Here is a 13326-nt window from a genome sequence, read left to right on the forward strand (position 1 = left end):
TGGTGGCCCAGCTTAAGTTAAAGCTGCGAGCCAACAAGAACACCAAGACTCAACCTCGCCTGGACTCCTCTCTACTCAGTGATCAAAACATCGCCACTGAGTTCAGTTGCTCCGTCCGCCGCACCTTCGATGCCTTGACCACTGACAAAGTGACAGACCGGCAGACCCTCAAGGATTGAGTCATCCAGTCAGCTCATAATGTCCTTGGGTGCTCTCGATCCTCCCCCAAAAAGCCTCGGGTATCGGAGAGGACACTCCACATCATCGATCGGCGGCGCCAAGCCAGGCTCCAAGGCGACCTGACTGATTACTGGCGACTGAACCACCAGTGCAATGTAGCCATAGCTGAGGACATGGAGAATTTCTTGCAAGCACAAGCTGAACACCTCGAGTCCGCGGCCAATACCAACAACATGAGCCATGTCTTCACTTTGCTGTGCCAAGCTCGCAATGGCCCACGCATCAAGACAGCCCTGGTGAAAGACTCTGATGGCTACATCATAACAGAAGCAGACTGCCTCGCGCGCTGGAAAGAGCACTTCAGCCTCCTTTTGCAGCACAGTTCCACCCCAACTGATCCCACCATTATCGCGGCTGCAAACACCTCAGTCCCTAGTGACGCCTGCAGTACAGATCCCATCACACCCGAGGAAGTCAGAACCGCTCTGAAAAAACTCAACAACAGGAAAGCCCCTGGTATCTGTGCATTAACGGCTGAGATGCTAAAATCTGGTGGTGACAGTCTTGTTGAGTGGCTCACCCACACCTTCAACCATGTGTGGGAGACAGAGAGACTTCCCAGAGACTGGACCAGAGGAGTCGTCCTACCCTTCTGGAAACATAAGGGTGACAGGCTAGTCTGCAGCAACCACAGAGGCATTACACTTCTCTCCATCCCCGGAAAGCTCTTCACCAGGATCTTGCTCACCCGTGCTCTCCCAGCCATCAGAAGTAGCCGCCATCTCCAGCAGGCTGGCTTCATGCCTAACAGCTCCACCACAGACCGAATCTCTGCCATTCGCCTGCTCATAGAGAAGACCCATGAATTCCGCCAAGATCGCCATCTATACATCGGGTTCATTGATTTGAAGGCTGCCTTTGATACTGTCTGCCATGCCTCACTCTGGAGCATTCTACAGACCCTTGGAGCACCACCTAAGATTGTTAACCTGCTCAAGCTGCTCTACAGCAATGCAGAGAGCTGTGTCCATATCAACGGTAGAGACTCCGACTGGTTCCACATCTCCAGTGGCGTTCACCAGGGCTGTGTGGCCGCTCCTGACCTTTTTAACTGTATCATTGATCATCTGATGTCCAGGGTCTGTGAGCGAGTCCCTGTTGTGTCCCTCGGAAACTACCGACCTGGAGTATGCTGACGACACCATCCTACTCAGCTCATCCTACAGCCAGCTGAGAGACGCCCTGGACATATACAGAGGAGAGGCAGAGAAGCTTGGTCTTCGAGTGAGCTGGACCAAAACCAAATTCATGTACGTTGGTGACGGACCGGATCCACCTCCCCTGCGGCTGGGGGATGACACTGTGGAGCCTGTCAAGAGCTTTGTGTATCTGGGGTCCATAGTAACGAACAATGGGGACCTTGAACCAGAGATTCTCCGTAGAAGAGCTCTGGCAGCATCAGCTCTGCAGTCTTTCTGGAAGCCACTCTGGAGGCACCAGACCGTCTCCTGCAAGACGAAGCTCAGAATTTAAAACTCTGCCGTCCTCTCCATCCTGCTCTACGGCTCGGAAACTTGGCCCTTAAATAAAACCCTGGCTGCCAGTATAGATGGTTGTGATAGCAGGGCTCTCAGAACTGACGAAAACATGAGGTGGCCCCAGCGGGTTTCCAACAAAGTGCTTAGAGCCCACACGTGCCAGCCCAGAGCTTCGTGCCAGGCGGCACAACGTTGTACCCGTTGGTTTGGTCATGTCCTCTGCCTTCCCCCTGATCACCCAACAAGAGCCATTCTCCAGTTTGACCCTAAGACCGCAGGCTGGACATGACCTCGAGGCAAGCCCCGCACCCGAGGGCTTGACGTCATTGCGGGCGACCCCCGACGACAGGGAGTCGCTGTGGAGGATGCAGAGCAGCTGGAACAAGACCGCCAGTGCTGGAAAAAACTGACTCATTCAACGCATAGGGACGGGACCCCCCCCCTCCCCCATCACAAGAGCCCTACTGACTGACTGACTGATTAATAAATAATGTTCTTTCATCAATGTGAAATTTAATAAAGAATTTAAACCCTTCAAATTTGAACTTCATCTTCTAAACATTGATTCTACTCATTTGTCAACCAGGAGGAAGAGTAATAGAGAAATAAAAACAGATCTAAAATCAGACAGAGAGACTGAAGGAGGAGCTAAGCTGTTTCTGACCAATAGAAGAGAGAGGAACTTCCATCTTCAGCAGAATTTAACAACCAAACCTGAAACATGAGCTTCATTCAACATGCTGTCACTGCATCACTGTGTGTCCTCTCTACTGCTTCTCTACATTATAACAGGTATGGAGATCATGCAGCATGAAGACAGTTCATTTCATTACATCTGAATGTCCATCATTGATTCCAGAGTTCTTGTGTCTTTAGGTTTCAGCTGTGAAGAACTCACTCCAGTCCAGAAAGAACAGTCCGGTTCAGAAGACACAACTGTTACTCTGTCCTACAAATACCACAAACCTGCTGATAATTATGAATATTTCTTCTGGTATCGACAATATCCAGGAAAACCACCAGAGTTCCTCATCTCCCACTGGGTAACACAGAATGAATCCGAGTCCAGACTGTTAGCTGCAGTGAGTGTAGATCAAACCCAGATGGATCTGCAGATCTCCTCTGCTGCAGTGACAGACTCTGCTCTGTTCTACTGTGCTGTGAGGCCCACAGTGACAGCAAACCCACAGTCTCTGTACAAAAACACAAGCTGCTGGAAACCTTCATTCACTCTGATCAACTTACCCCTGACCTCCAGCAGGGGGCGACATTATCCAGTAGGAGGTGGACTAATTCTGCACTGTGTCAATAAGAACTGCTGCTGACAAGAGAACAATTGTCAGTGTGAATGTGGAACATCAGCTAGTTCCTCCTGATCATTAAAACCTGCTGGTAGAGATGGAGCATTGGCTGTGGATGATTCTAGCTGCTCTCTTCTTTGGTGAGACACAAATCACGTCATTTAAAACCCTTTCACACCATAAAGTTTTTGATTGATTCATCTCTTCCTCTGTTTGTTCTCTTCTTCCCCAGAATGTAAAGGAGAAGACAAAGTGATCCAGACAACAGGAGATGTCATTGCTCCTGAAGGAGGTTCAGTCACACTCGACTGTAAATATTTCACCAGCATCTCAGTTCCAGCCCTGTCTTGGTACAAACAGGATGGAAACAACGGCCCCAAATTCATGCTGAGTCGCCATAAACTGGATGAAGGAAACACAGAAGCTGAGTTTAGACGTCTTCATTGTCAGTAGGCTGCTGTCCCAGACGGGGTGAATCCCAGTGTGCTTACATCCTGTACCTCTCAGCTATGTTTAGTCCTACAACATGTCTTCAGCATGAGACTGAGACTACAGAGTGTCCCTGTAATCTGGAAGACGTCTTCCCAGGGACCTGTACCAAAATACACAAAGGCCAAGTGGAGCTATGGATTATAGACCTGTATCGCTGACCTCCCACAATCATGAAGACCCTTGACAGAGTTGTCCAGAAGTTCCTCCGGCTCCTGGTCCAACCTCTAATGGATCCTCTGACATTCGCCTGACATTGGATGCCATCATCTACCTGGTGAATCATGTTTACGCTCACCTGGACAAGGTAGAAAACACCATGAGAGTCATGTTTATTGACCTCTCTAGTGCTTTGAACACCATCGAGATCACTTTTCTCCTCGAGGTGAGAGGTTGACGACTGTGTCCTGGATTGTTAACTTCCTGACTTCCAGACAACAGTGTGTGTTCCTGCAAGTCTGTGTGTCTGACAGTTTGGTCAGTAACTCTGGGGCCCCAAAAGGGCCAGGTCTGTCTCCTTTCCTCTTTACACCACTGACTTTAGCTCCTACACAGAGACCTGTCATCTCCAGAAGGTTCCTGATGACAGTGGTGGTTGGAAGTATCAATAAAGGTAATGGGACAGAGTGTTATTTGTCCTTATGGAAGTCCAGAGTTTTCCTGGTTTTACCCTTCATTCTCCACTGATTGCCTTGACTGGGTCAGGAACACATAGTCAGCTGCAGCTGGAAGGGTCTTGACTTTGCAGAAGCAGGAACAAATAACTGAATTGAGAGAAAATCATGGTCTGAAGCTGAGCTTTGCTGATCTACCTTTTTTGATGTACCAGTTATAATATGGATAATTTTAGTGTTTTTACTTTTTCTCCCCATACTTTCAGAAGCAGTGAAACTAAAAAAAGCAATTTCATCTTCAGCGATCAATAAGTCTTTTAACTTCCCAAATAAACAACAACACAACTCCATCTTTCACAAAATGACATTCCTTGTCTGTCCACCAGGAGGAAGTTACTGAACAAAAGAACAATACAAACCTGAAATCAGACAGAGAAACTGAAGGAGGAGCTAAGCTGTTCCTGACCAATAGGGGAACTTCCATAGTCAGTACAATTTAATAGACAAACCTGAACATGAGCTTCATTCAACATGCTGTCACTGCATCACTGTGTGTCCTCTCTACTGCTTCTCTACATTATAACAGGTATGGAGATCATGCAGCATGAAGACAGTTCATTTCATGACATCTGAATGTCCATCATTGATTCCAGAGTTCTTGTGTCTTTAGGTTTCAGCTGTGAAGAACTCACTCCAGTCCAGAAAGAACAGTCCGGTTCAGAAGACACAACTGTTACTCTGTCCTACAAATACCACAAACCAGCAACTGGTGCTGATGTTTTCTTCTGGTATCGACAATATCCAGGAAAACCACCAGAGTTCCTCATCTCCCACCGGGGAACACAAAATAATTCCGAGTCCAGACTGTTAGCTGCAGTGAGTGTAGATCAAACCCAGATGGATCTGCAGATCTCCTCTGCTGCAGTGACAGACTCTGCTCTGTTCTACTGTGCTGTGAGGCCCACAGTGACAGCAAACCCACAGTCTCTGTACAAAAACACAAGCTGCTGGAAACCTTCATTCACTCTGATCAACTTACCCCTGACCTCCAGCAGGGGGCGACATTATCCAGTAGGAGGTGGACTAATTCTGCACTGTGTCAATAAGAACTGCTGCTGACAAGAGAACAATTGTCAGTGTGAATGTGGAACATCAGCTAGTTCCTCCTGATCATTAAAACCTGCTGGTAGAGATGGAGCATTGGCTGTGGATGATTCTAGCTGCTCTCTTCTTTGGTGAGACACAAATCACGTCATTTAAAACCCTTTCACACCATAAAGGTCTTTATTGATTAATCTCTTCCTCTGTTTGTTCTCTTCTTCCCCAGAATGTAAAGGAGAAGACAAAGTGATCCAGACAACAGGAGATGTCATTGCTCCTGAAGGAGGTTCAGTCACACTCGACTGTAAATATTTCACCAGCTTCTCAGGTCCAAACCTGCTTTGGTACAAACAGGATGGAAACAACGGCCCCAAATTCATGCTGAGTCGCTATAAACTGGATGAAGGAAACACAGAAGCTGAGTTCAGAGAGAGATTTTCATCCAGACTGAATTCCTCCTCAAAATCAGTTCCTCTGAAGATCCAGAACCTCCAGCCGTCTGACTCTGCTGTGTACTACTGTGTTGTGAGGCCCACAGTGACAGGAAACACCAGAACTCTGTACAAAAACCTGTTGAAGCACAGACAACAGCATCCTCCACAACATCCACCAGAGGGAGTCACACACTGTTAAACTTCACTGATCTGTCCACGTCAGCTGTGGTTCATTGTTTAAACAGTTGAATCATGTGTTGACTCTATCTATTCTTCTACCCCGTTAAGATTTTGTACTTTTTGTAGGACAGCTTTAAAAATTCATTGTTAGTCTTTTTTTCAATTAGAAAAGTGAGTCCAGAACAATGACATATTAGATGCTGGAGTCAGTTTAGACGTCTTCATTGTCAGAAGGCTGCTGTCCCAGACGGGGTGAATCCCAGTGTGTTTACATCCTGTACCTCTCAGCTATGTTTAGTCCTACAACATGTCTTCAGCATGAGACTGAGACTACAGAGTGTCCCTGTAATCTGGAAGACGTCTTCCCAGGGACCTGTACCAAATACACCACGGCCAAGTGGAGCTATGGATTATAGACCTGTAGCACTGACCTCCCTCATCATGAAGAACCTCGACAGAGTCGTCCGGAAGTTCTTCTGGCCCCTGGGTCCAAACATTAATAGATTCTTTGACATTTGCCTTACAATGGATGCCATCATCTACCTGCTGAATCATGTCTATTGTCACCTGGACAAGGTAGCAAACCACATGAGAGTCATGTTTATTGACCTCTCTAGTGCTTTGAACACCATCGAGATCACTTTTCTCCTCGAGGTGAGAAGTTGACGACTGTGTCCTGGATTGTTAACCGCCTCACTTCCAGACAACAGTGTGTGTTCCTGCAAGTCTATGTGTCTGACAGTGTGGTCAGCAACTCTGGGGCCCCAAAAGGGCCAGGTCTGTCTCCTTTCCTCTTTACACCACTGACTTTAGCTACTACACAGAGACCTGTCATCTCCAGAAGATTCCTGATGGTGGTTGGATGTATCAATAAAGGTAATGAGAAAGAGTGTTATTTGTCCTCATGGTGGTCCAGAGTTGCCCTTGTGTTTCCCTTCACTTTCCACTAATTGCCTTGACTGGGTCAGGAACACATAGTCAGCTGAAGCTGGAAGGGTCTTGACTTTGCAGAAGCAGGAACAAATAACTGACTTGAGACAAAATCATGGTCTGAAGCTGAGCTTTGCTGATCTACCTTTTTTGATCTACCAATTATAATATGGATAATTTTAGTGTTTTTACTTTTTCTCCCCATACTTTCTGAAGCAGCGAAACTGTAACAAAAGCAATTTCATCTTCAGCGATCAATAAGTCTTTTAACTTCCCAAATAAACAACAACACAACTCCATCTTTCACAAAATGACATTCCTTGTCTGTCCACCAGGAGGAAGTTACTGAACAAAAGAACAATACAAACCTGAAATCAGACAGAGAAACTGAAGGAGGAGCTAAACGGTTCCTGACCAATAGGGGAACTTCCATAGTCAGTACAATTTAATAGACAAACCTGAAACATGAGCTTCATTCAACATGCTGTCACTGCATCACTGTGTGTCCTCTCTACTGCTTCTCTACATTATAACAGGTATGGAGATCATGCAGCATGAAGACAGTTCATTTCATGACATCTGAATGTCCATCATTGATTCCAGAGTTCTTGTGTCTTTAGGTTTCAGCTGTGAAGAACTCACTCCAGTCCAGAAAGAACAGTCCGGTTCAGAAGACACAACTGTTACTCTGTCCTACAAATACCACAAACCAGCAACTGGTGCTGATTATTTCTTCTGGTATCGACAATATCCAGGAAAACCACCAGAGTTCCTCATCTCCCACCGGGGAACACAAAATAAATCCCAGTCCAGACTGTTAGCTGCAGTGAGTGTAGATCAAACCCAGATGGATCTGCAGATCTCCTCTGCTGCAGTGACAGACTCTGCTCTGTTCTACTGTGCTGTGAGGCCCACAGTGACAGCAAACCCACAGTCTCTGTACAAAAACACAAGCTGCTGGAAACCTTCATTCACTCTGATCAACTTACCCCTGACCTCCACCAGGGGGCGACATTATCCAGTAGGAGGTGGACTAATTCTGCACTGTGTCAATAAGAACTGCTGCTGACAAGAGAACAATTGTCAGTGTGAATGTGGAACATCAGCTAGTTCCTCCTGATCATTAAAACCTGCTGGTAGAGATGGAGCATTGGCTGTGGATGATTCTAGCTGCTCTCTTCTTTGGTGAGACACAAATCACGTCATTTAAAACCCTTTCACACCATAAAGGTCTTTATTGATTCATCTCTTCCTCTGTTTGTTCTCTTCTTCCCCAGAATGTAAAGGAGAAGACAAAGTGATCCAGACAACAGGAGATGTCATTGCTCCTGAAGGAGCTTCAGTCACACTCAACTGTACCTTTCAGGGGAACAGCTTAACTCCAACTTTTTTTTGGTACAAAAAAGAGTTGAAAGGTTCCTTAGAGTTCATCCTGAAACAGTTCATATACCAGAACAAACTGGAATCAGGAAGATACCATTCTGAAATGCAGAAGTTATCGTGTCTTCTGAAGATCCAGAACCTCCAGCCGTCTGACTCTTCTGTGTACTACTGCGCTGTGCAGCCCACAGTGACAGGAAACACCAAAACTCTGTACAAAAACCTTTTAGAGCAAAGACAACAGCATCCTCCACAACATCCACCAGAGGGAGTCACACACTGTTCATGCTTGGATGACCCCTCAGCTCTCCTTCTATTACCCAATGTGTTGTTAGAAATGAGCAGAAACTAGACAGTCAGCTTTAAGAGACTTTATCTATTTTAAACCTGTCACATGTTGGTGCTTCGTGTGTCTCGATGAGAGAAAGTAGACTTTAATGAAGGTCCCATGGAAAGAAATGAGATCACTGGAGAAATCGCAATGAGCTCAACAAAACCTGTAGAATTATTCAGATCCAGTACTATATGATAATAATGACAATAATGGAGCGCATGAACGGAAGTGGAATGGATAAACATAGAAAAAGAACATTTCAAATACTTTAATAAACTGGATGTTGATATTCAAAAGCCACAATAAACCAATGACCATTTGATCTATGATACAGCCTTTCCTGTTTTCTGATCCCTTCCTTCTTCTTTTTGTGGGCTGTTGTACCATAATGTTGTTCTTATTGATGTGCATATAGACCGTTATTTAAACCACGACAAATGTGCAAAAGCCTTTACTTAAGTCAAGTGTTCCATTGGAGGTGATAAAAATTAAATAATTAAGTACTCAAACATTCAAGACCTTTTGTTTCCATCGTGAGCGAAACTGATATTTATGACGGATGATGAAAGCATTGTTGGTTTCAAACCTGACGACAGATGAAGAGACGTGAAAGATGGAAGAGCAGACGGAGGTATAGGAGGAGGAGCTAAGTTGTTCCTGACCAATAGAAGAGAGAGGAACTTCCATATTCAGCAGGAGTCAATAGACAAACCAGAAACATGAGCTTCATTCAACATGCTGTCGCTGCATCACTGTGTGTCCTCTCTACTGCTTCTCTACATTATAACAGGTATGGAGATCGTGGATGAAATGTATCTTGATGCGACTGATTTCTTTGGTCTTTTACAAAGCAACAGTTTTCTGTCGATTTAGGTTTCAGCTGTGAAGAACTCACTCCAGTCCAGAAAGAACAGTCCGGTTCAGAAGACACAACTGTTACTCTGTCCTACAAATACCACAAACCAGCTGGTTATCGTGATTATTTTTTCTGGTATCGACAATATCCAGGAAAACCACCAGAGTTCCTCATCTTTCACCTGGGAGCACAGAATGAATCCGAGTCCAGACTGTTAGCTGCAGTGAGTGTAGATCAAACCCAGATGGATCTGCAGATCTCCTCTGCTGCAGTGACAGACTCTGCTCTGTTCTACTGTGCTGTGCAGACCACAGTGATAGGAAACCCACAGTCTCTGTACAAAAAGCTTGGATCAAAGACAACAGCATCCTCCAAAACATCCACTAGAGGGAGTCACTGATCTGTGGTGATGAAAACAGGAGGTTTCTCCATAGTTCACACCATGGATCAATGGTCACAAAGTATGAGAAGAAACACAAGGGATGGTAAACATCTCTATACATTTTAATACCGTAGGGGAAGTGACATGTGCACAGTCCTTGAGCTGATGGGGGGAGATAGAGATACTGTAGGTAGTCAGGTGTTGGGGGGAGGGTAGGGCAGGGTGACATGTCACCAGTGGTTCATGATTTAAACAGTTGGATTTAGGATCATTTGTTCATTTTGTCAAAATAAAGTACTTTTTCCTGGATAAGTATGGCAGAGAAGTTTGATATTCATATAATAGTATTTGTTGGTGAATCCTTTTTGTTCAATGTAATAAAGAATTGAAAGTCTTTAAATTTGAACTTTGTCTTCTAAAAAATGCTTTTACTCATTTGTCAACCAGGAGGAAGAGTAACAGAGAGAAAGAAATACAGATCATAGAGATAGAGACTGAAGGAGGAGCTAAGCTGTTCCTGACCAATAGAAGAGAGAGGAACTTCCATCTTCAGCAGAATTTAACCACCAAACCTGAAACATGAGCTTCATTCAACATGCTGTCACTGCATCACTGTGTGTCCTCTCTACTGCTTCTCTACATTATAACAGGTATGGAGATCATGCAGCATGAAGACAGTTCATTTCATGACATCTGAATGTCCATCATTGATTCCAGAGTTCTTGTGTCTTTAGGTTTCAGCTGTGAAGAACTCACTCCAGTCCAGAAAGAACAGTCCGGTTCAGAAGACACAACTGTTACTCTGTCCTACAAATTGTACAGACAAGCAGACAACACTGATTATTTCTTCTGGTATCGACAATATCCAGGAAAACCACCAGAGTTCCTTGTCACTCACTCACCAACGGATGAAATATTAAATTATAATCAGAAGATGATATCCAGACTGTCTGTCAAAGTGAGCGTGGATCAAACCCAGATGGATCTGCAGATCTCCTCTGCTGCAGTGACAGACTCTGCTCTGTTCTACTGTGCTGTGAGGCCCACAGTGACAGCAAACCCACAGTCTCTGTACAAAAACACAAGCTGGATCGACTGTAATGCATTGGGATTTAATTTCCACTAGGGGGCAGTGCTGTCACGTTTGCTGTCAAAGCCTTTGGGCCCTTCAGGGGTCTCCACAGCCAAGCAGTGTCCTCCATCTAACCCCGTCTTCTCATCCTCTTCTCTCACACCAACTACCTTCATGTCCTCTTTCACTACATCCATAAACCTCCTCTTTGGTCTTCCTCTAGGCCTCCTGCCTGGCAGTTCAGAACTCAGCATCCTTCTACCAATATATTCACTATCTCTCCTCTGGACATGTCCAAACCATCTCAGTCTGGCCTCTCTGACTTTATCTCCAGAACCTCTAACATGTGCTGTCCCTCTGATGTACTCATTCCTGATCCTATCCATCCTGGTCACTCCCAGAGAGAACCTCAGCATCTTCATCTCTGCTACCTCCAGCTCTGTCTCCTGTCTTTTCCTCAGTGACACTGTCTCTAGACCAAACAACATCGCTGGTCTCACCACAGTTTTGTACACCTTTCCTTTCATTTTAGCTGAAACTCTTCTATCACACATCACACCTGACACTTTCCTCCACCCGCTCCATCCTGCCTGTACACGCTTCTTCACCTCTTTTCCACACTCTCCATTGCTCTGGACTGTTGACCTTAAGTACTTCAAATCCTCCACCTTCTTGATCTCTTCTCCCTGTAACCTCACTCTTCCACTTGGGTCCCTCTCATTCACACACATGTACTCTGTCTTACTGCGGCTAACCTTCATTCCTCTCCTTTCCAGGACAAACCTCCACCTCTCTAGCTTCTCCTCCACCTGTTCCCTGCTCTCACTGCAGATCACAATGTCATCTGCAAACATCATAGTCCATGGAGACACAGGACTCCTGCTGGGTGACAATAACACTAATAACACTAATAACACTAATAACACTGATAACACTAATAACACTAATAACACTGATAACACTAATAACACTAATAACACTGATAACACTAATAACACTAATAACACTAATAACACTAATAACACTAATAACACTAATAACACTAATAACACTAATAACACTAATAACACTAATAACACTAATAACACTGATAACACTAATAACACTAATAACACTAATAACACTAATAACACTAATAACACTAATAACACTAATAACACTAATAACACTAATAACACTAATAACACTAATAACACTAATAACACTAATAACACTAATAACACTTCCTTCTGTGTTGATCCATCCATCCCGTTTGCTCTCTCCTGTCCCAGAATGTAAAGGAGGACAAATGATCCAGCTCTACTGCTTCTCTACATTCACCAACTGATGATCACGAAACATTTCATTTAAAAACATTGAGAATATTTGAGTAAATGTACTCCATTACATTTCAGCAGCAGTAGTCACAGTGAACCAGTCTGTGTTGTCTAAACACACTTACTTCAAAACTGCATCCTATAGTTTGTGTTTGCAGTCGGACTTTCCAACGGAATCTCCTCTCTGGACACTTTTGGTTCTTCTTCTTTGTTTTTTTATTGGCGGTTGGTCGTTTCTGGTTGGTGAACAATCATGTTTGGAGTCTTCTGACACTTCATCTGATCACGAGGCCTCGCTCCAGCTCCATCTGTTTCCCACTTGCACGCTACGCTAACTTCTTCTTCTAGGTTTCTGGCCACGTAACATCTTGACTAGCATCAGATGAGCCTGTTCACACATTATCTCAGTTTATAATCAGTCCTGTGTATTTTATGTTGATTTCCTCTGTTGCATTTTTGTGCAGCATGTCCTCAAATTGGTCGGAAGTAGAACGTGACGTCACTTCCTCCCCTGTAATACAGGTCAAAGCCACTAGGTGGAGTCATCACTCCACGTGCACCTCATAAGTTATTATCAAGCATGAATTGTGGCTAGTTTGGAGTTTAATAAAGCTAACAGAATTAAGTAGAATTAATTGAAGTAGAATTAATGTTTAAAAAATATTAAAGAATTCAACCAAATTAAAATTCAGAAATAATTTTGAATGAAGCTTTTAAATCAAGAAAGAAATTGAAAGAAATCTGGCTGTGAGTAGAGCAGAGTTTGGCCACAGTCCATGTTTTATACTGCACTTGTTCTCCCAATAGCTCAGTTTAGAGGATATTATATTATATTATATTATATTATATTATATTATATTATATTATATTATATTATATTATATTACATTATATTATATTGTATTATATTATATTATATTATATTATATTATATTATATTATATTATATTATATTATATTATATTATATTATATTTTTTATATTATTAAATTATATTATTTTATGTAGTTTCAGCTCGTAACTCTGGCTCTTCTTATGAGGAATCCTGTTCTTATAAAGTTTATGCCACAAATTTTATTAATTTGTAAATTAAATGCGCTGTTTAGTCTGTTGGTGGGTTCTTTTTCATTCATTGTTAAATTGATAATTATTTACTCCATAAATAAAAAAATTCTATCCTTTTCAGTTAAGAATAAAAAAATCACAGGTTTTTTTTTCC

At 43.6% G+C, this 13326-nt stretch overlaps 1 protein-coding gene and 1 gene segment (V, D, J or C); both read left to right on the forward strand.

Annotated features, from left to right (window-relative positions):
• The first annotated feature begins 5314 nt into the window (after positions 1-5314).
• LOC137612352 (uncharacterized) lies at positions 5315-8068 on the forward strand. The gene is made up of 6 exons (XM_068340847.1): positions 5315-5357; positions 5450-5801; positions 6541-6614; positions 7238-7303; positions 7388-7683; positions 8045-8068. Exons 1-6 carry the CDS (start codon positions 5315-5317, stop codon positions 8066-8068), a joined length of 855 nt encoding a protein of 284 aa, XP_068196948.1.
• A 1148-nt stretch (positions 8069-9216) lies between these two features.
• On the forward strand, positions 9217-10845 carry LOC137612354 (T cell receptor alpha variable 3-like). The segment is given in 3 exon segments: positions 9217-9271; positions 9355-9560; positions 10651-10845. Coding segments are annotated over 3 exon segments (456 nt in total).
• The last annotated feature ends 2481 nt before the right edge of the window (positions 10846-13326 follow it).

This window comes from Antennarius striatus, chromosome 18, assembly GCF_040054535.1.
Source record: "Antennarius striatus isolate MH-2024 chromosome 18, ASM4005453v1, whole genome shotgun sequence".
Classification (NCBI taxonomy): domain Eukaryota; kingdom Metazoa; phylum Chordata; class Actinopteri; order Lophiiformes; family Antennariidae; genus Antennarius; species Antennarius striatus.

What these genes read in the sequence shown, in the direction of transcription:
- LOC137612352 (XM_068340847.1), top strand. Translation starts at nt 5,315, where the DNA reads ATGGAGCATTGGCTGTGGATGATTCTAGCTGCTCTCTTCTTTG. An exon ending in TGGGGCCCCAAAAGGGCCAG is followed by an intron (nt 6,615 to 7,237) that starts GTCTGTCTCCTT and finishes CTGAAACATGAG; the next exon opens with CTTCATTCAACATGCTGTCA. An exon ending in ACTGTGCTGTGAGGCCCACA is followed by an intron (nt 7,684 to 8,044) that starts GTGACAGCAAAC and finishes CTTCTTCCCCAG; the next exon opens with AATGTAAAGGAGAAGACAAA.